This window comes from Drosophila subpulchrella, chromosome 3L, assembly GCF_014743375.2.
Source record: "Drosophila subpulchrella strain 33 F10 #4 breed RU33 chromosome 3L, RU_Dsub_v1.1 Primary Assembly, whole genome shotgun sequence".
Classification (NCBI taxonomy): domain Eukaryota; kingdom Metazoa; phylum Arthropoda; class Insecta; order Diptera; family Drosophilidae; genus Drosophila; species Drosophila subpulchrella.
The window spans coordinates 27372199-27388580 of NC_050612.1; the positions used below are offsets into that span (position 1 = coordinate 27372199).

Below are 16382 nucleotides of genomic sequence, written 5' to 3' on the forward strand. Positions count from 1 at the left end.
TGAGAATCACTGAACAAAATAAGCCCCAGTTGGAAGTTTGTGAGGACCTGTAGAAGCTGTAACTGCGATGCTCTGGCAAAAGTACTACGATCACATGAACGCCCTCAAGGCTGCGAAGATGCAGAGCATCGAAACTGCAGGCAACGTGGTCTGTAACATTACTGCTGCTACCAAGCGCATTCAAAGGGTACGCGTAAGCATGGTAAGTGCGATTCCGATTCCAATTCCAATTCCCGATCCAAATACGTGCCCTGCATTGACAATAACCCAAAACATGGTGTGGTAACCACAAATGGCGTTTATTATGTTTGTGGGTGGGAGTCAAAAACCAGTAAAAGAGTAGACAATATATATAACATGCGGTGCATGTGGCCAGCCACAAGACTATCTGTGGCCAGGCGGGTACAAGCTAAAGCTACGCGATAAACACAGTTCATTAGATAGCTAACATCTAGGGGACATCTACAGCAGTTTCTCAATGTCCTTGGCTATGTCCATGGGATCGGTGGTAGGGGCATATCGGTTGATGGGGATGCCCTCCTTGTTCACCAGGAACTTGGTGAAGTTCCACTTGAGTCCGCTGCCCAGGGTTCCCGTCTGCTTGGCCTTCAGGTACTTGTACAAGGGCGCGGCATTATCGCCATTCACATCGACCTAAAGGGAAATCGAGTTATAAGATTGGTCTACTGCCATTGGTAATTCGTATTCCGTACCTTGGCGAACACCTCGCCGATATCAGCCTTGGAGTCGCGCAGATGGCACACCATGGCCTCACCGTCGGCCTCCGGCATCTGGGATCCAAACTGGTTGCACGGGAAGTTGAGGATCACCAGACCCTTCTCGCCGTACTTCTGCTTCAGATCCGTCAGCTTCTCGTAGTTGTTCTTGGTCAGGCCGCACTTGGAGGCGATGTTGACCACCAGGACCACCTTGCCCTTGTACTTCTCCAGGGAAATATCATTTCCATGGGTGTCCTTCACGGTGAACTCGTAAATCGAGGCGGCGTTCTTGTAATCTCCGTTAGCAGACATGTCGATCTGGAAGAAATGGAAAATGGGGATTAGTTGAGTCGTGGTGAATCATTTATGGGTGCGAAAGGAATGGGTCGATTTTTTATATAAGGAAATTTTAAAACAGCAGCCTTATTTGCAACACCAAGTCAATTTTGACCAGGTGGCTGATAAAGATCGAAATAGCCACCTTCATTTTTATAAAAAATAAGGAAGCAGATGTTTGTGGCTAAGATACGATTATATTATCAAACAATTCACAATATATCAATCTATATTTTGAATTTCTGTTTTATTTGGAAGAGTAAAAGCAACCAAATCGATGTTAGCTATCAACAGTTTATTTTTCTCAGAAACTATGTTTACATTCAGCAACAAAATCGACCCATCCCTGATGATTATAGGACAGAAAACAAAGAACAGAGAACACAGGCAGAGGCAATAGGCAAAGGTAACAACGTTTAGTTTGGCATAGAGACAAGCAACTGAGTTAGTCAACGGATTTAGAACTAATCAACTATCAGTTCAGCACTACTCACGGCAGCTGCTGTGGAGTACTGGGCGACTGCGGAGGCGGAAGTGGTGGATGTGGCCGCACAGCTCACGGGAAGCAGGACGGTGCAGAGGCGGAGGCCATGCCTTTGACCCTGACTCAGCTCGAGGGCGGGGCCAAGGGTGCGCCTGATTGAATAGCACCTGAGGGCCTGCCGGGAAATGTTCTGAAACTGCCTGAGACTCATACCTCAAATGCTGCAAATAACCAGGCAGATTTTGCAATTAAAAAACAGGCTGTATTGCAGATATTGTATAGTGTACTAGTCAATGGACAGAAAAGTGTAGGAGTACTTGACTACAGAGTTATAATTTCGAAAAACTAAAGCAGGTTGTCCGAAAAATGTCATAAACATGCCATGACATTGAAAACTAGTCTACAAATTGTAATTACTGCTAAACTGCTTGTTTAAATGTTAGTAAAGCATAAGATAATGTAGTGCGTTATTTGTAAGTTAATAATATATTTTAGGTAGTAAACTTGGGATATACATCATCATCCTCTCATACTTGAAATAATAACTAATTCAGAAGGGTAAATAAACATTAAATGTGTATATTGGGTTATGAGGTATTGAAAATACCTGCCTTAACTTATCAATTTTTAAATTATTTGGAAAACTTAAATATGCTTTCAGCTAAATCCTACAAATAATGTTCCCAATCTCATTTCGAATAGTTATTTTTATCAGCTATCTATTGAAACCACGCTGTAATCAGCACTTCAGATTGTGTAGCCTTGTTTAGTAATTATGACTGAGGGCTTCTGAATAGTTTGACAATGATGTGATAAGTCATAGTGATTGTTTGGTATACATATATGGGGTGTAATCACCACCTGTTCCTACACCATATCGGCATACCCTCGCCCTTGACCGCTGGTCACAGTGACGCTGCATAATTCATCGTGGTCGAAGTCGAAGACTAGACAATTCTGGACACATTCCCCATGAGTCACGCCGATGTAATTGCCCTTGGTCAGGGTTGGGTCACGCAATGTGCACCTTACGCTGGTCAGGATTGGCCCACGTCACCGGGTTACTACACTACTTGTTACTGGCGCGCATTTCGCATGCAAGCCATTATTCGATTAACGTTGATGTGACAGCAATTTGGAAGGAGGAAATTGTGGTTCTGGGTAATTACTTGCATGGTAAAGTAGATGTACGAGCCCAGGGCGATTGCCAGGGACCCGAACAGAAAGTGCGCGATGGAGCGGCCGGCCATTGTTCGAATGTATGTATATGCCTTGACTATATCTTCGATTTCACCACGATCTGCTCTGAGTTTGGGATGCAGGGATACAAATATAGAATGACTGATTTTGCAAGCTCACGCTGATATGCAGGAAAATTGGGTGCAAAGTACAGATTCCGATTCGATTGTTTTCCCTTTCTGTATTCTTGTCAGCTGTGTTTTCGCCTGCTATGATATGGCTTAATCTCGGCAAAACACTTATTGTTTGGGCTTACTTATGTCGTAATATCAATGACTAATAGCACCTGACACTTTCTTTCGAAGCGTAAATAAAACTATAGCCGGCGACTTGCGAAAACCCTATTTTATATGTGTAGGTGCTTTTCTTTTAAACGATATTATTAGGTCTTTGTAAACTGGGCACACTGCGAAAAGCTGATTTCAGGGTTGTCAGGTATGGCATGGAAAAAGCTTAGGCTGCTATTTTTAAATGGTAAACTAACCAACTATAAATAAACAATTTATATAATAATTAAGATTAATAAAAATAAGGAATGATATAATTATTCCTAACTCTTAGATAATTAAATGAAATATTTAAATAATAAATATGGTATCTTATAAAAACTGATCATTAGCCATTAACTGGTTAACCAGTATTACAAAGTTTAAATCAAAAACCTAAGTGTTTAACTAATAAATTCAAAATAGTGCTTTTGGCGGTTCATATTCAAAATACTGGTTAGCCCAGCCGGCGTTGCCACACCCGTTCGTCCGGCCCTGCCAGACAGCCCCTATTTAGTATTTCCCACCCACACCGCAAACGGTCGCACGAATTTTCTTCTTTTTCCATTGTGCGTTTTTGTTATTGGCGAGAAACAAATTGTAGACGAAATTTCCGAGTGAAATGCAATGCGAATTGCTTAGTATGTCCGCGTGCTAGAGAGGCTGAGAAAGGGAAAGCGAGCGAGCAGGAGCAGCCACGCCCACGCAAGGCGCACCGCCCCCCGCCGCAGGATACACATACACGCGTAGCCAAGCGCGCACACACACTCTCGCACACACACACACACACACACACAAAGGAGATCCCCCGGTGGTGAAAAGGGAGCTCCAGAAATGATGCTCTCATCCATAAACAACTCCTTCGAGCAGGACACCCACGACGCGGACGCCAACTGCGATGGCCCCGACCTGGACTTCGTGTACTCCGATGTGGATGGCTACCAGAACGAGATCGCCGAACTCTACAGCTACACGGAGTTCAGTGAATTCCAGATGAATGTCAAAGCCTTCGAGGATCAGATGGAGCTGTATGACCTGCCGCCCAACTGGCAGAAACAGGACTCGGCCGCACAGCGAGGAATTGTCATGAAACTGGTGGACCAACTGGAGGTCTCCGATCGATCCTTTCGCATGCAGGCCGCCCGGTGCATCCTGTACTTGGCCCAGGGCTGCTGGGCGGAGGTTCAGTCGGACGAGGAGCAGCACCAGATCACCAGGGACAATGTACTGGTGCTCCACCAGCTCGGCGTCTTTGCCTCCTTCATCGACCTGCTCAACATGGAGATCGAGAGCGCCTGCTCGCCCGACATTGTGGCCGTCAAGATCACCAATGTCACGCTAGTGGACTCCACGGACATCCGGGTGATCCTCTCCGTGCTCTACATCATCACAGAGACAATTCGGGACGAGCGGGAACGGGGCAGCGAGGACTACAAGGAGCTGGCCGACTCGTTCGTGCAGGAGATCAACTCACCACTGCCAGATGGAGAGCTCCTGGCCGTCAAGCTGCTGGGCATGATCACCAGGTTTTGCAGTGGCGCAGCCCCGCAGTTTCCCATGAAGAAGGTCGTCCTGCTGCTATGGAAGGTCTCCCTGCTGGGACTGGGAGGCATGGATGTGCTCAAGAATCTCAAGAACGAGTACCGGCTGAAGGTGGGCCTGGAACCCATCACCGAGGACACGCTGGAGGTTACCAAGTACATGCGGGCCAGCTCGCCGCCGGCCACAGCCACAGATATACTGGAGAACCAGTATCCCAGAAAGAACTTCAAGTGAGAGGAGTGGGGGTTCGACACAATAAACCTATATTAAACCTTTTTCTCTTCCCCCACAGACGCTCCCTGATGAAGCAGCGCTTCCTGGACGAGCCCGAGCAGATAGACATGGAGATGGGCGGCAATGAGGGCCAGGGCAATGCCAACAATGGCAGTGGTAATGGCGGCAATGGAGAAGAGGAGCTTTCTCAGTACTATAGGCCCTACGATGACCCCTCCTCATCAGCCTCCACCACCTCGACGGCCAATCCCAACAACCAGCCCAGCCTGACACAGCCGCCCGCCGCTGTGCCTCCAGTGCAGATCACTGCTCGCCTGCCTTGGACGCCCAAGGTACGGCAGAAGGACATAGACCAGTTCCTGGACATTTCGCGAAACAAATTCATTGGGTACTCCCTGATCGGGGACCATGAGAGTCTGGCTGGACTGCCGCAACCCATTCACGAGGGCTTCAAGACGCTGCAGCGGCACATGTATATGAGTCTGGCCGATGTGCAGATCAAGAAGGAAGAGGATATAGCCAGGAACCCCATCTCCACGCACGAGGACGAGATCAAGCTGACGCCGGCGGAGGTTTTGTACCAGGCCATTCTGCCCAACCTGCCGCAGTACATGATCGCCCTGCTTAAGGTCCTCCTAGCGGCATCGCCCACTTCCAAGTCCAAGACAGAAAGCATCAACATAATGGCCGACGTGCTGCCCAAGAAGATGCCGCTGACGGCTACTCAATCCACAAAGCTAACAGTTGACATGGGTCGGCACAAGGAGATCATTGTAAAGGCAGTCTCAGCGATCATTCTGCTATATCTAAAGCATTTCAAGATTAACCATGTTTACCAGTTCGAGTTCATGTCCCAGCATCTGGTTTTTGCAAATTGCATCCCGCTCGTGTTGAAGTTCTTCAACCAGACAATCACGGAGTACGTGAACACCAAGAACTCCATTCCCCTGCTGGATTTCCCGTCGTGTGTGATTGGCGAGCAGCCGGATTTGAGTGGAGATAGCTTTGTGTACGGCGGAGAGATGTCCGACAAGCCCTACTCCTGGCGAAACGTGTTTTCCTGCATTAATCTTCTGCGCATCCTCAACAAGCTGATCAAGTGGAAACACTCGCGGGTGATGATGCTGGTGGTGTTCAAGTCGGCACCGATCCTCAAGAAGACGCTGAAGGTGCGCCATGCCATGATGCAGCTGTACGTGCTGAAGCTGCTCAAGATGCAGACCAAGTACTTGGGTCGCCAGTGGCGCAAGTCCAATATGAAGACCATGAGTGCAATTTACGCCAAGGTCCGGCATCGTCTGAACGACGACTGGGCCTTTGGAAATGATCTGGAGTCGCGTCCCTGGGACTTCCAGGCAGAGGAGTGCACATTGCGGGCCTGTGTGGATCGTTTTAACCTGCGGCGCTATCCGGAGGCCACCCAGAAGTGTGGAAACAACGGGACGGCGGCTCAGAATGCGGAGAACGCCCAGCAGTCCAACATGATGTCGGGCAACAATGGATGTGGCAATAACGGCGAGGCCAATGGCTACGGAAACAACGGAGGCGGAGGAAATGGCGGCCACAATCAGCAGCAGCAGCAGCTCAACGACTACGGTGTGGAGGGCGGCTTCCCCAGCGACGAGATACTCACTCACTCCGACTTTGCCTTCTTTGGCCACTCGGGCTGGTGGGATCGTAAGGTCGAGCTGACGGACTACTTTAAGGCCAACTACGCGGTCTGGTTGGAAGAGGAGGTCTACAACAGTCAGACCGACTGGGATGCCCTCTAGGACAGACCAGCCACGGGTGAGTAACTGCATCCGATTGTCCACTATTTTAATTACAATATACCTCTTCAATTTACAGCTGCTCTGCTGGCGTAACTAGCCTTCCGAGGATCCACATACGCATGATATAAGCAAAAAGTTATTACCTTAATTGTAGGCATAAAGAAGTACATTGATATAATCCATGTAGCCCGACCACGATTGGAACACCAACTACTCACTGAATTGGCAATAAATTGGCATGCCACGGTCCTCCGCTCCGATCCTCTTCACTAACTACCATACGCTAAATACCCCATAGCGATGACAAGCCTGTATATTTAACGATTGTATTTTATAATTTATATATTTATTATTTAATCCTGTTCCACGAGCCCCTTCAAACGGATCGCGGCAGTTGGCTTCAATAGCGGAATAAACAAATTAACTAGTTCGAATACGAAAATTGGTTTGCGGTTAAATGTCTGTTTATTCGTATGTGTGTTTTGTTTCGCACAAGAAAAAATATACTTCTATTAGGTCATAGTCTTAAAGCTAGGTTTAAATTTGGTAAATATACACTACGGTATTTACAAGGTGCATATATAAATATCCATTATATAGTACAATAACTTTTCGACTCCATAAAAACGCCCCACGCAAATTGCCTCGTTGGGGTTTTGCAAAATTCCATGACGTAATAGTAAACAATACAAGTATAATAGTTAGCACAGCTAAATATGAATTCCTGAACCGAGTTTCTTCATTTCACAATCTGGTTACAAGAGCGTTCTCCACAAGAGAGACCATGTCACCCATAAAAACTATCTTAATACGAAATAAAGACTAACTAATGAAAGTTGTATTCTAGGGCGGGTCGATTTGTTGGAAAGAAGCTAGAAACTGGGCCTTCTAAATGATAGTCCGAGTGAATATATATTTTCTAAACAATACTGCAATTTCTTTGGACTTTGCGGTGGTTAAAAATGGATGCTTGTTCTAATGTTCACGATCTAAAATAGTTACAAGGATTAAATTTCGATGACTTGTCAATCAAAAATCGAACCACCCTTAGATTTGCTTACGAATATGCCTTAATATGTTCAAAGGGGATTTTAGCCACGATTCGGGGAAGTAATTCAAATAATTTTGAACCGTTTAACATCCTACTATTAATCTATACAATATTCCTTTATTGTACACTGATTCCTGGGACAATCTATTGTTCCATGGGACAGGCCGTGGGCATCACGTTGTTATTGCTCGGACCAACGTACAGCATCCCAAATCGCTTTTGCTGCGGCGGACAGGCGACTGGGGCAGGAGCTGGGACCTCGCAGCGCTCCTCGAAGTAGTGGACGATGCGCTGGAGGACAAACTTGAATATCTTCTCCTTGGCTATCTCACCGTTGAGGAATGTGATGTCCTTGCAGTCGCGATACTCGCTGAAGTTCTTCTCGTAGTGCGGCCACACACAAAGCTCGAAGTATCCCGTGACATCGGGGGGATCGTAGGTGCGTTTGCTGCGCCGCTCGAAGCACTTCTCGTAGGGCAGATGAAAGTGGTACTTGAGGTTGCACAGCGCCAGCAGCTCCGGCTGGTTGAAAATCATGAATCCCTCGATCAGGAGGAAGTTGATCTTTTTGTCCCTCAGTTGGGCAGCAATCTGTGCATTGATCCGCATGATGTGCTGCTGCTGCTGTTGGATTTGCTGCTGCTGATGGTGATGCTGCTGGGAATGGTGATGGTGGTGATGCCTCGGCGGCTGCTGTGGCGGATACTGATAGGCCCCGCCATTGGCCTGCTTGTAGTAGTTGGCATTGTAATGGTACTGCTGCTGGAACTGCAGGGCGTAGTGCTCAAAGTTGGCATAGGTCACCAGCTGCTCCGGTGGCTCGGGAACCACGTGGCGCCCCTTCATTATGTGCGCTATGTCGTTCAGCATCTTGGACATGTCCAGCGAGGTGATGAGCTCAAAGTTGATGGCATTGAGCGCCTCATTTCGCTGATGGCGCTTGTCCTCCACGGGCAAGAAGTAGTCATCCTGCGAGATCAGACGCACCTCGCCAATGGTGTACGGGGAGTTCCACAGCGGAGCTCCACACAAGGGTCTGAAGTAGTCGTGCAGGCTGTGGGCCAACGTCGTCTTGCCACCACAGGTGACGCCCGAGATTCCAATGACCAGCCACTGCGGCATGTTGTCCTCGACTGACTATCGCTCTTCCCTGTTGCTCAGCGGAATCTTACGTTCGGGGCTGATAACCCCTGGATAACCCCCTTAATCGCGCTTCACCCTCAGGCTCCAGATGTGGTAGAAGGAGAACGCGGCGATGCCGCCGAGGAAGATTACCCCGAACACAGTGGGCACTATGAAAGCGTACTTCAGCGGTGGAAAGAACAGTCGAATGGGATTACCTGTGGGAGGCAGGAAAATAAGGGTCAGTCATAAAAATAATAAGACATAAAATTGATTTGTTTTTCAAGTCGGTATATTAGTTTTAGCCGAATGCAATACTTTAGTTTTTAAGTAGAAGTACTTGCTCTGATAAAAATATCATTAGTCAGGAAATGAAATGGAATACTTCGCTGATATATACTGTTTACTTATTTGTGTATAATTCAGTTGTTTATGGTTTTAATTTATGTACAAATAACAAATAGAATTTTGATATGGTATAGATCTAATGGGTGGAACTGGGAAATATGAAACTGGATTGATTTTCTGCGTTTGATTTTTTGTGATTATGGTAGCTTTACGATTAGATTTTGTATTTTTAGGCCAGCATTTGGAGCAACAAATTAGATTGCTCACGGAATGGAAAGTGCATACCCGTTCAGAGTAAAAGTTATTAAACGAAAACTATTGACAATAATCACTTGGCAATTGGTAGTTCTCCAGGTACGGTTAACGAGCTACAGGGGATGACGTCTATAAACAAATGCTCATGACTGATTTTTAATTTCCTACTAAATACGGTTGTTTAAGCAAGGTTTGTTTGGGTAAGGCTGTCCCCCGATATGGTGGATATTGCAACGACTCAAGTCAAGATCATGTGTAATATGAGTGATGGAATTTCAGATCCATTACCTACAGTGTAATTACAGTACAGGCAGTGGTAAAATAATTAAGAGGTGTGTACTTAAGATATATGTATAATAACATATAATATTTAGTGATACCAAATGTTACTTAAGACATATTTAACCGACTGCGCACATAGCCGGTGACTACTGTACTCTCCGCATCTCTGCTCGTGGGTGACCTTGACCCGAGCTTAGAGCGTAGTAGAGCCGCATTCCAGGTAACCCCGGTTTGGGACCGCGATTTCTGGGAATCGGATGGGCTCTCGCCCTCACACACCCATCGTATATGTAATATGTACCTATATCGTGACCAATTTACGCCGCGGCGTCACTTTAATTACTGCACAAAAGCGGCGCGAGATTATTCAATAAAACTTATAACCGAGAGAAAAAGCCCCAGACTTGTCCGCCGAACTCACCTTCATCGATGAGCATAAACGGGAGGACGGCCACCCAGAAGAAGTAGTAGAAGAACACGGCGATTGCGGCTATCAAAATTAGTTTTCCGAGTTGCGCATTCGAAGCCATAAATAGCTATTCTCGGCTCTGATTTCTGCGGAAGACTGCTCATGGGGCGTTCTCCCCGGGGCGGTGCACTGCTCCACTGTCCAGTAGACCACGTTTTTCAGGGCGAATCTCCAAGTAATCCTAGCTCTGGTCCGAGTAATTGTAAACAAAACAAACAAGTGCGTGCTCAAAAAAATTTCCAAATCCAAGTGGTTAGGGATGGTAAACCACTTCAAATATACCGAAATATATACCAAAAAGGTGTCTTAAACGGTCACTCTGAAATGTGACAAAAGTGTCTTCGCTAACTTAGCGGGGACACCACCCTCCTGGCATAGCGATTTCTAACACCTGGCCTCCTAAAATCGATGAAGAAGACGTGTTCTAATGTAAATAAACAATATTTAAATGATTAAAAAATGGTGAAAAAGGCTCAAGCGAAACGTCGGCCGTGGGTTAAGAACCTCTACTCGAACCGGGAGTATCCGGACAACTACACGGACGCCAGCTTCCTGAAGGATTTGCGCACAAACCTGCATGTGAGGATATACACGTTTGGCCAGGCGATTGCCGGCATCACGGTGCTAAATAACCAGATATCCTGCATCACCGGATTCCTGATACTCTACCAATTGATGCTCAGCGCTAGTGTGTCGCCCACCACGATCCTGCTGCCCAGCTGCGGGGTCACGGGGATTGGATACCTGTGGTACCGCGGCAGGAGTCTCAGCTGGGCGCTACTGGGCGAGGACTCCAAAACCCTGGTCACCGTGGTCCTCTTCGGCTATCTGTTCTCACCGATGCTGCATACCCTCACCCAGGCCATCAGCACGGACACCATCTACACGATGACCTTCTTCGTCCTGCTGGGCAATCTGATATTTGGCCATTACGGCTTGGATGTGGCCATGGTCTCCAAAGTAGTGATTGTATTGTATTGAGTTAAAAGTTTTACACATTTCCTTGTTAATCCCAGGCCATCTCGCTGAATGCCGCCATATTTGGAGCCATTTGCCTGGCCTCCCGCCTGCCGACCTCGTATCACGCCTTCGTTCTCCTCGTCGAGGCCGCCGTCTTCTTTGTGCTGTATCCCATTATGACGGAAGCGAATTGGCATGCTGGATTCATGGTGCCCATCTTTGCAGTATGCTGCCTGGCCCTCTACTGGATATCACGGCCGGTACTCTATCTGTACGCCTCCACCACTGTCTTCATCAACTTTGTCTGCCCGTTCATATTCGTGTGGCAGCAGCAGTTCAAGTTCAACATCCACGGCCCCTGGGACGAGGCCATCGTGGAGGAGAACACCGACGAGAACCTGGATGAGAACTTATAGCGGCAGCTCCGCTTCTCAGAACAGCTGCCGCCACGACCCGGTGGCGGCGATGTCGGGGAGCACTTCACCAATTACTAGCAACTTGCACGCTTTTTTGTATATCTCTGTAAATGTCTTAAATTTTGTAGAACTCATTCAAAGCCATTTTAAATGTTATTTTCTGTTATGTTGTGTCTTTCTAGCTTGTAAGAATGCTCTTAATAAATTATACTCTTAAAAAGATAGAGATTAGTTCTATTAATTATGTACGTATAAAAATATGTTTTCAATTTTGATGTCGTATTTGAAAGACATTGACAATTTGAACCATTTAAGTTTTATTGGGAGGCGTTTCAGATAAAACATGGACCATATCGTGTTCTTGATTACACTACAGAACCTGTGGTTGTTGGAACCGTAGTTGTTATGAGACATTAACTCGGGAGCTGTTTAATAACATGGAAGGGTAGAAATCATTCAATCCAATACCTTTTATTTTATTTTGATAAATTTATTTCATCTATTTAATTAATGGCCCAGTTCCAACACCTTCATTAGTTTGTCTTACTGAAACTAGTTATTGAAGACTAATATTATTTTAAATCTACAATTCATTAGCATTTTCCCGCGAATCCGAGGAAACACATAAATTTTATCTGAATAATTATTATAAAGTTTAATGCACTGTATATTCACCTGAATCTCGCATCTTGTTTATAGTTGAAACTAGTTTTAATTATATAAACACAACACACACTATAAGTGTGCCTAAGTTGTCGAGGTTTCAGTAGCAAAAGGTTAACATTTGTTTTTCCGGTATGATTATTGATTGGCGGGAAAATTAGTTCAATAATAGTTTCGAAAGAATTTGCACGGGGTTAACCCACAGGCAGTACAAGTCAATTTGCTTTAATTTTTGATTCAGCTTAAAATAAACTATCTCGTCTGCGGTTAGAACGGGTTTCATAGATAACAACTAAACATACTGCTGCACATACATTGTATATATTCAACCCAATTTAATGCAAATATATGCAAGCAATTATTTTAATCATAGCCTATGAAATATGGATGAGCGGCATCTTTATTAACGGCACGCTTTTAAGGGGCTTCCCAAGAACCTCTTATATAATGATATATTATTTGTTTAATATTGAAAAACCCTTATTCGGTTTATAAACATTGTGCATTTCAAGCTACCCCAACAATTTCTCAAGTGCGCAATACCTTTTTTGGAGATAACGATTCTATAGAATCACTTAATATCTTATTCCGACAAGTTGATGTACTTATTTTCTGGTATTTACTTCATTGTATACATTGGAATGACTTAATCAGAGATCAGAGATAATAAATAAATTCTACTTGAAAATAATTGGCTCTTCATTTAGATCGAGTTCAAATCAATCGATATCGACTACTTAAACTGTACTTGTTTCTAATAATTACTGCCATTATTTTGTTCGATCACACATTTCATTCTTTAGTTTTTATACTCATAAGACTATCAAAGATACCTGTAATTTTTCACAGCTTCAAAAAAGTCATCCCCAAACTTAATTTTAATATTATGAAATTACTTGAGATTCAGATTAGTTCGATGATTACAAACAAATGATGAGAAGATTTGTACCGTAGCAGGTTTACACTATCACGGTTGAACAAGCAAGGGAAAAGCCAGAGCAATCAATCAATTCAAAACCAAAAATCTTGGAAAATCCCGGAACAAAAAGAGCCAAGTTACTTTGCAACCATATATGTATTTGTAGTTCTCAACCAATGCTACACATTAAGATAGAGTAGTTTATATGCGATTTCGAGCCACGGGTTTCGGGACTGCTTGGGAACATCCACCGAAGTGGAAGCCGATTTAGCATCCTTCGCACCAGCACTTCAGACTGGGGCTGCAGTGACCACTGACTCGTCCTTCCTCCTTGCACACACGACGGCAAGTCTCATTGTCCCAGACGGCACAGGGACCTCCATATCTGCCGGAAAGACAGTCGGCCTCGGCTTCCTTGGCGCCCAGGATGAAGATGGTCATCACAGCCAGGAAAAAGTACAGGAACTTGAACTGCATCTTGTTACTTTTCGTAGTTTTTTACTGGTAAATAGAGCACTGCGGCGCTTTTATAGGGTCGGGATCTCGCTGCCCACCAATTTGGATTCTGCCGGCGTCGAATGACTAGCAGATAATTACAGATAATAATTTGAGAACATATAATTAAATACAGTGTATTTGATTTTAGGTGCCTACTTTGGGGCATAAAAAGAACCCACATAAATATTCTGTTTTTAAAACTAGCAATGCAGTTGTGGTTTCTGTTTATGATAGCATACCTTATACGTTTTTCAATTTTATTGGCATCATATGTTAATCTTACCAAGTATGATTTATTTATCACGAGACCATGAAACAAGTTGACTAAATCAAGGAAACCCATAACAAGTGCCATAAAATAAAACTGAGATATCCGCTGTAATATGAATAATTTGTTAATAAATTCAAAATAATTAAAAAAATATTTTGTTCTGTCATTGTGATCATATGCTAAGTTTATGCACAATGTTTTATTTATTTGTTTTTCGAGTAAACTAAGGAAAACCAGAACAAGTTTTTTATGAAATGAACTTGGAAAAGCCGGCTGTGATTCGATTGATTTGTTTACCTGTCTTAATTAATTAAGAATGATGCAAATAAAGATGTATTGCAATAACCTATGAATAGCAAGGAATCTGGATGCTTAGAACTAATATTTTTTATAAAAAAAATTATAATAAAATAAAAACATTTAACTTATACATTAAAAAAAAATCCAAATAATATATATAGAAGTGTACATCCTGATAAGTGGCAGAGAAAAATAAGCCAAAAGTTATTTTATAAGGCTGGACATCACTTGTTGGGCTTAAGATTGTGAAGTTTCCAAGGAGATAAATGAAGACTTTCCTATCCAATGATTAATTTATTTGTTTATCGAGTAAAGTAAGGAAAACCAGAACAAGTTCCATAAAATGAACTTGCAAAAGCCGGCTCTGAACGAATGATTTGTTTACCTGTCTTAATTAATTAAGAATGATGCAAAGTTAGTTTTGATTAAACAACCTATGAATAGCAATGCAGCAGATTGCTTAGAGGTAAAATTTCTTATTTAAAAATAATAATAAAATAAAAACATCAAACTTATACATTTTGAAAAATGTGCGTTTTTGTGCAACCTAATAGGTCGCAGAAAGAATAAACCAAAAGTTTTTTTTTAAGTCAAGGACAACACTTGATTAGCTTAAGATTGTGAAGTTTTCAAAGTGATGAATGAAGACTTACCTATCCAAATGGTGTAGTAAGTTTGACTAACAGTTAAAGTATAGTTTTTGCCGTGATATATATTTTTTATTTATTTGTAAAAACAATAAAAAATACATAATTCAAGTGTAAATATTAACGAATATAAACTCGTTCAAAGTGGAGAGGCTTTAACATCCTTCGCACCAACACTTCAGGCTGGCACTGCAATGTCCGCTGACATGTCCTTCCTCTCCGCAGAGGCGGCGGCACTGCTCTCCATCCCAAGCCCAGCAAGGACCACTGAATCTTCCAGACAGGCAATCAATGGCCGATGCCGTGTTGGCCACCATTAGGACGATGGTCATCACAGCGAGGATAACGAACAGGCTTTTTTGAAGCGCCATTTTTATAACAATTCTCTTGGTAAAATGTTTACTTTGAGTTTCTCGAACCAAAATGAGCGCTTATATAGGCTCAGAATCTATGCGTTAAGCAACTTGCATCATGGTGAAAATGCAAATAAGTGCAATATAGTTTTTGAGAAGCATACTTTACGGCTTCTCACATAAGCAGAATTAATTGATAATTTCCAAAACCTTTAATTAATCCAATGCATATTTTGCACTTTCCATTTACTTTACTTATCTTATTATTGACATTAAATTACCAACGCAGGTGACATGGTAATCACAGAGTAAAATTGCAGTGTATTTATTAGAAGCTGCCTACTTTAGGGGGTGCATAGAACACACTTACGGATTCTATTATAAAAACGATCTATGCATATGTGTAAAACCGGCATTTCTTTTCCATTTTTTTGTTTGAGGTGAGATCTACTATTAATTAAGTTTAATGAATTCATAAATATGTACATTAAATTAAAGCACAATTTATCACGAGACTTCAAAATACAGGTTTAAATTGTTTGAATAATGAAACGTATTCAATAGTAGCACGTTCGATTAAACTTAAGAAAACTAGAACAAATTCCATAAAAACCAGCTGCATGCAAAATTATAAATAAAAATACTTTAAATTAAGATTTATTGCAATATTGTATGGATTTGCAATTATTGACTGACATAACTTGACTTGTTCACACTTTTCGATTATCTTGGTTGACGATTTTAACGTACATTTAAAGGTATTCTAATGCCATGAAGCTTTTTGTTTTTTTAATGGCAACTTTTTTAGACCAACACCATTTTTGAAACTGAATCTTTGCTAAGCTCTTAAAGAGGTAATCGTATAAATCTATTTTACAATTTAACAATTTCTGAAAAATGCACTCCATACTGGGACTGCAGTGGCCACCGGTACGACCTTCATTTGTTAAGCAGGATCTTCGGCACATATCATCCCATTCGAAACAGGGAGGACCGAATGTTTTAGAAAGACAATCCTCCGCACCTGACATGTTGGCGAACAGCCAGGAACTTCATTATCGTCGAGTAACACTTTGTGTTAAATTGATCTAATTTGAAATTCAAAAGTGCTTATATAGGCTCAGAATCCCTGTGCCCAGTAACTTGCATTTTGGTGAAAATGCAAATAGTTGCAACACAGTTCTTAAAGGCATACTTTTGTGCTTTCCATAGTGGTAGTCTAGCTAGAACCCCTTG

At 43.2% G+C, this 16382-nt stretch overlaps 7 protein-coding genes across 10 annotated transcripts; 2 read left to right on the forward strand and 5 right to left on the reverse strand.

The window, feature by feature from the left end:
• Positions 1–2: 2 nt before the first annotated feature.
• Positions 3–7034, forward strand: LOC119555318 (striatin-interacting protein 1 homolog). The gene is made up of 4 exons (XM_037866642.1): positions 3–202; positions 3915–4816; positions 4879–6608; positions 6669–7034. Exons 1-3 carry the CDS (start codon positions 68–70, stop codon positions 6590–6592), a joined length of 2751 nt encoding a protein of 916 aa, XP_037722570.1. The 5' UTR covers positions 3–67; the 3' UTR covers positions 6593–6608; positions 6669–7034.
• Positions 274–3164, reverse strand: LOC119555321 (probable phospholipid hydroperoxide glutathione peroxidase). Of its 3 annotated transcripts, XM_037866647.1 has the most exons (4): positions 3035–3163; positions 1550–1760; positions 714–1037; positions 274–654 (listed from the first exon to the last, which is right to left on the reverse strand). In XM_037866647.1, the coding sequence occupies exons 2-4, from the start codon at positions 1748–1750 to the stop codon at positions 463–465; spliced, it is 717 nt and encodes a 238-aa protein (XP_037722575.1). In that variant the 5' UTR covers positions 1751–1760; positions 3035–3163; the 3' UTR covers positions 274–462. The 3 variants fall into 3 exon arrangements, with proteins under 3 accessions (XP_037722575.1, XP_037722577.1, XP_037722576.1); XM_037866649.1 differs by lacking the exon at positions 1550–1760 and having other exon boundaries at positions 3035–3164; XM_037866648.1 differs by lacking the exons at positions 1550–1760; positions 3035–3163 and adding an exon at positions 2709–2828.
• Positions 7035–7266: 232 nt separating the features above from the next.
• Positions 7267–8794, reverse strand: LOC119555319 (nicotinamide riboside kinase 1). The gene has a single exon (XM_037866644.1). The coding sequence runs from the start codon at positions 8763–8765 to the stop codon at positions 7788–7790; it is 978 nt and encodes a 325-aa protein (XP_037722572.1). The 5' UTR covers positions 8766–8794; the 3' UTR covers positions 7267–7787.
• An 18-nt stretch (positions 8795–8812) lies between these two features.
• Positions 8813–10342, reverse strand: LOC119555322 (dolichol-phosphate mannose synthase subunit 2). Its single transcript, XM_037866650.1, has 2 exons — positions 10072–10342; positions 8813–8983 (listed from the first exon to the last, which is right to left on the reverse strand). Exons 1-2 carry the CDS (start codon positions 10178–10180, stop codon positions 8847–8849), a joined length of 246 nt encoding a protein of 81 aa, XP_037722578.1. The 5' UTR covers positions 10181–10342; the 3' UTR covers positions 8813–8846.
• A 144-nt stretch (positions 10343–10486) lies between these two features.
• LOC119555320 (phosphatidylinositol N-acetylglucosaminyltransferase subunit C) lies at positions 10487–11715 on the forward strand. 2 transcript variants are annotated; one of them, XM_037866646.1, is made up of 2 exons: positions 10487–11070; positions 11136–11715. In XM_037866646.1, exons 1-2 carry the CDS (start codon positions 10579–10581, stop codon positions 11493–11495), a joined length of 852 nt encoding a protein of 283 aa, XP_037722574.1. In that variant the 5' UTR covers positions 10487–10578; the 3' UTR covers positions 11496–11715. The 2 variants fall into 2 exon arrangements, with proteins under 2 accessions (XP_037722574.1, XP_037722573.1); XM_037866645.1 differs by having other exon boundaries at positions 10492–11079.
• Positions 11716–13214: 1499 nt separating this feature from the next.
• LOC119554619 (drosomycin-like) lies at positions 13215–13588 on the reverse strand. The gene has a single exon (XM_037865612.1). The coding sequence runs from the start codon at positions 13552–13554 to the stop codon at positions 13345–13347; it is 210 nt and encodes a 69-aa protein (XP_037721540.1). The 5' UTR covers positions 13555–13588; the 3' UTR covers positions 13215–13344.
• Positions 13589–14838: 1250 nt separating this feature from the next.
• LOC119554617 (drosomycin-like) lies at positions 14839–15208 on the reverse strand. Its single transcript, XM_037865611.1, has one exon. It carries the CDS (start codon positions 15162–15164, stop codon positions 14949–14951), a length of 216 nt encoding a protein of 71 aa, XP_037721539.1. The 5' UTR covers positions 15165–15208; the 3' UTR covers positions 14839–14948.
• Positions 15209–16382: the final 1174 nt, after the last annotated feature.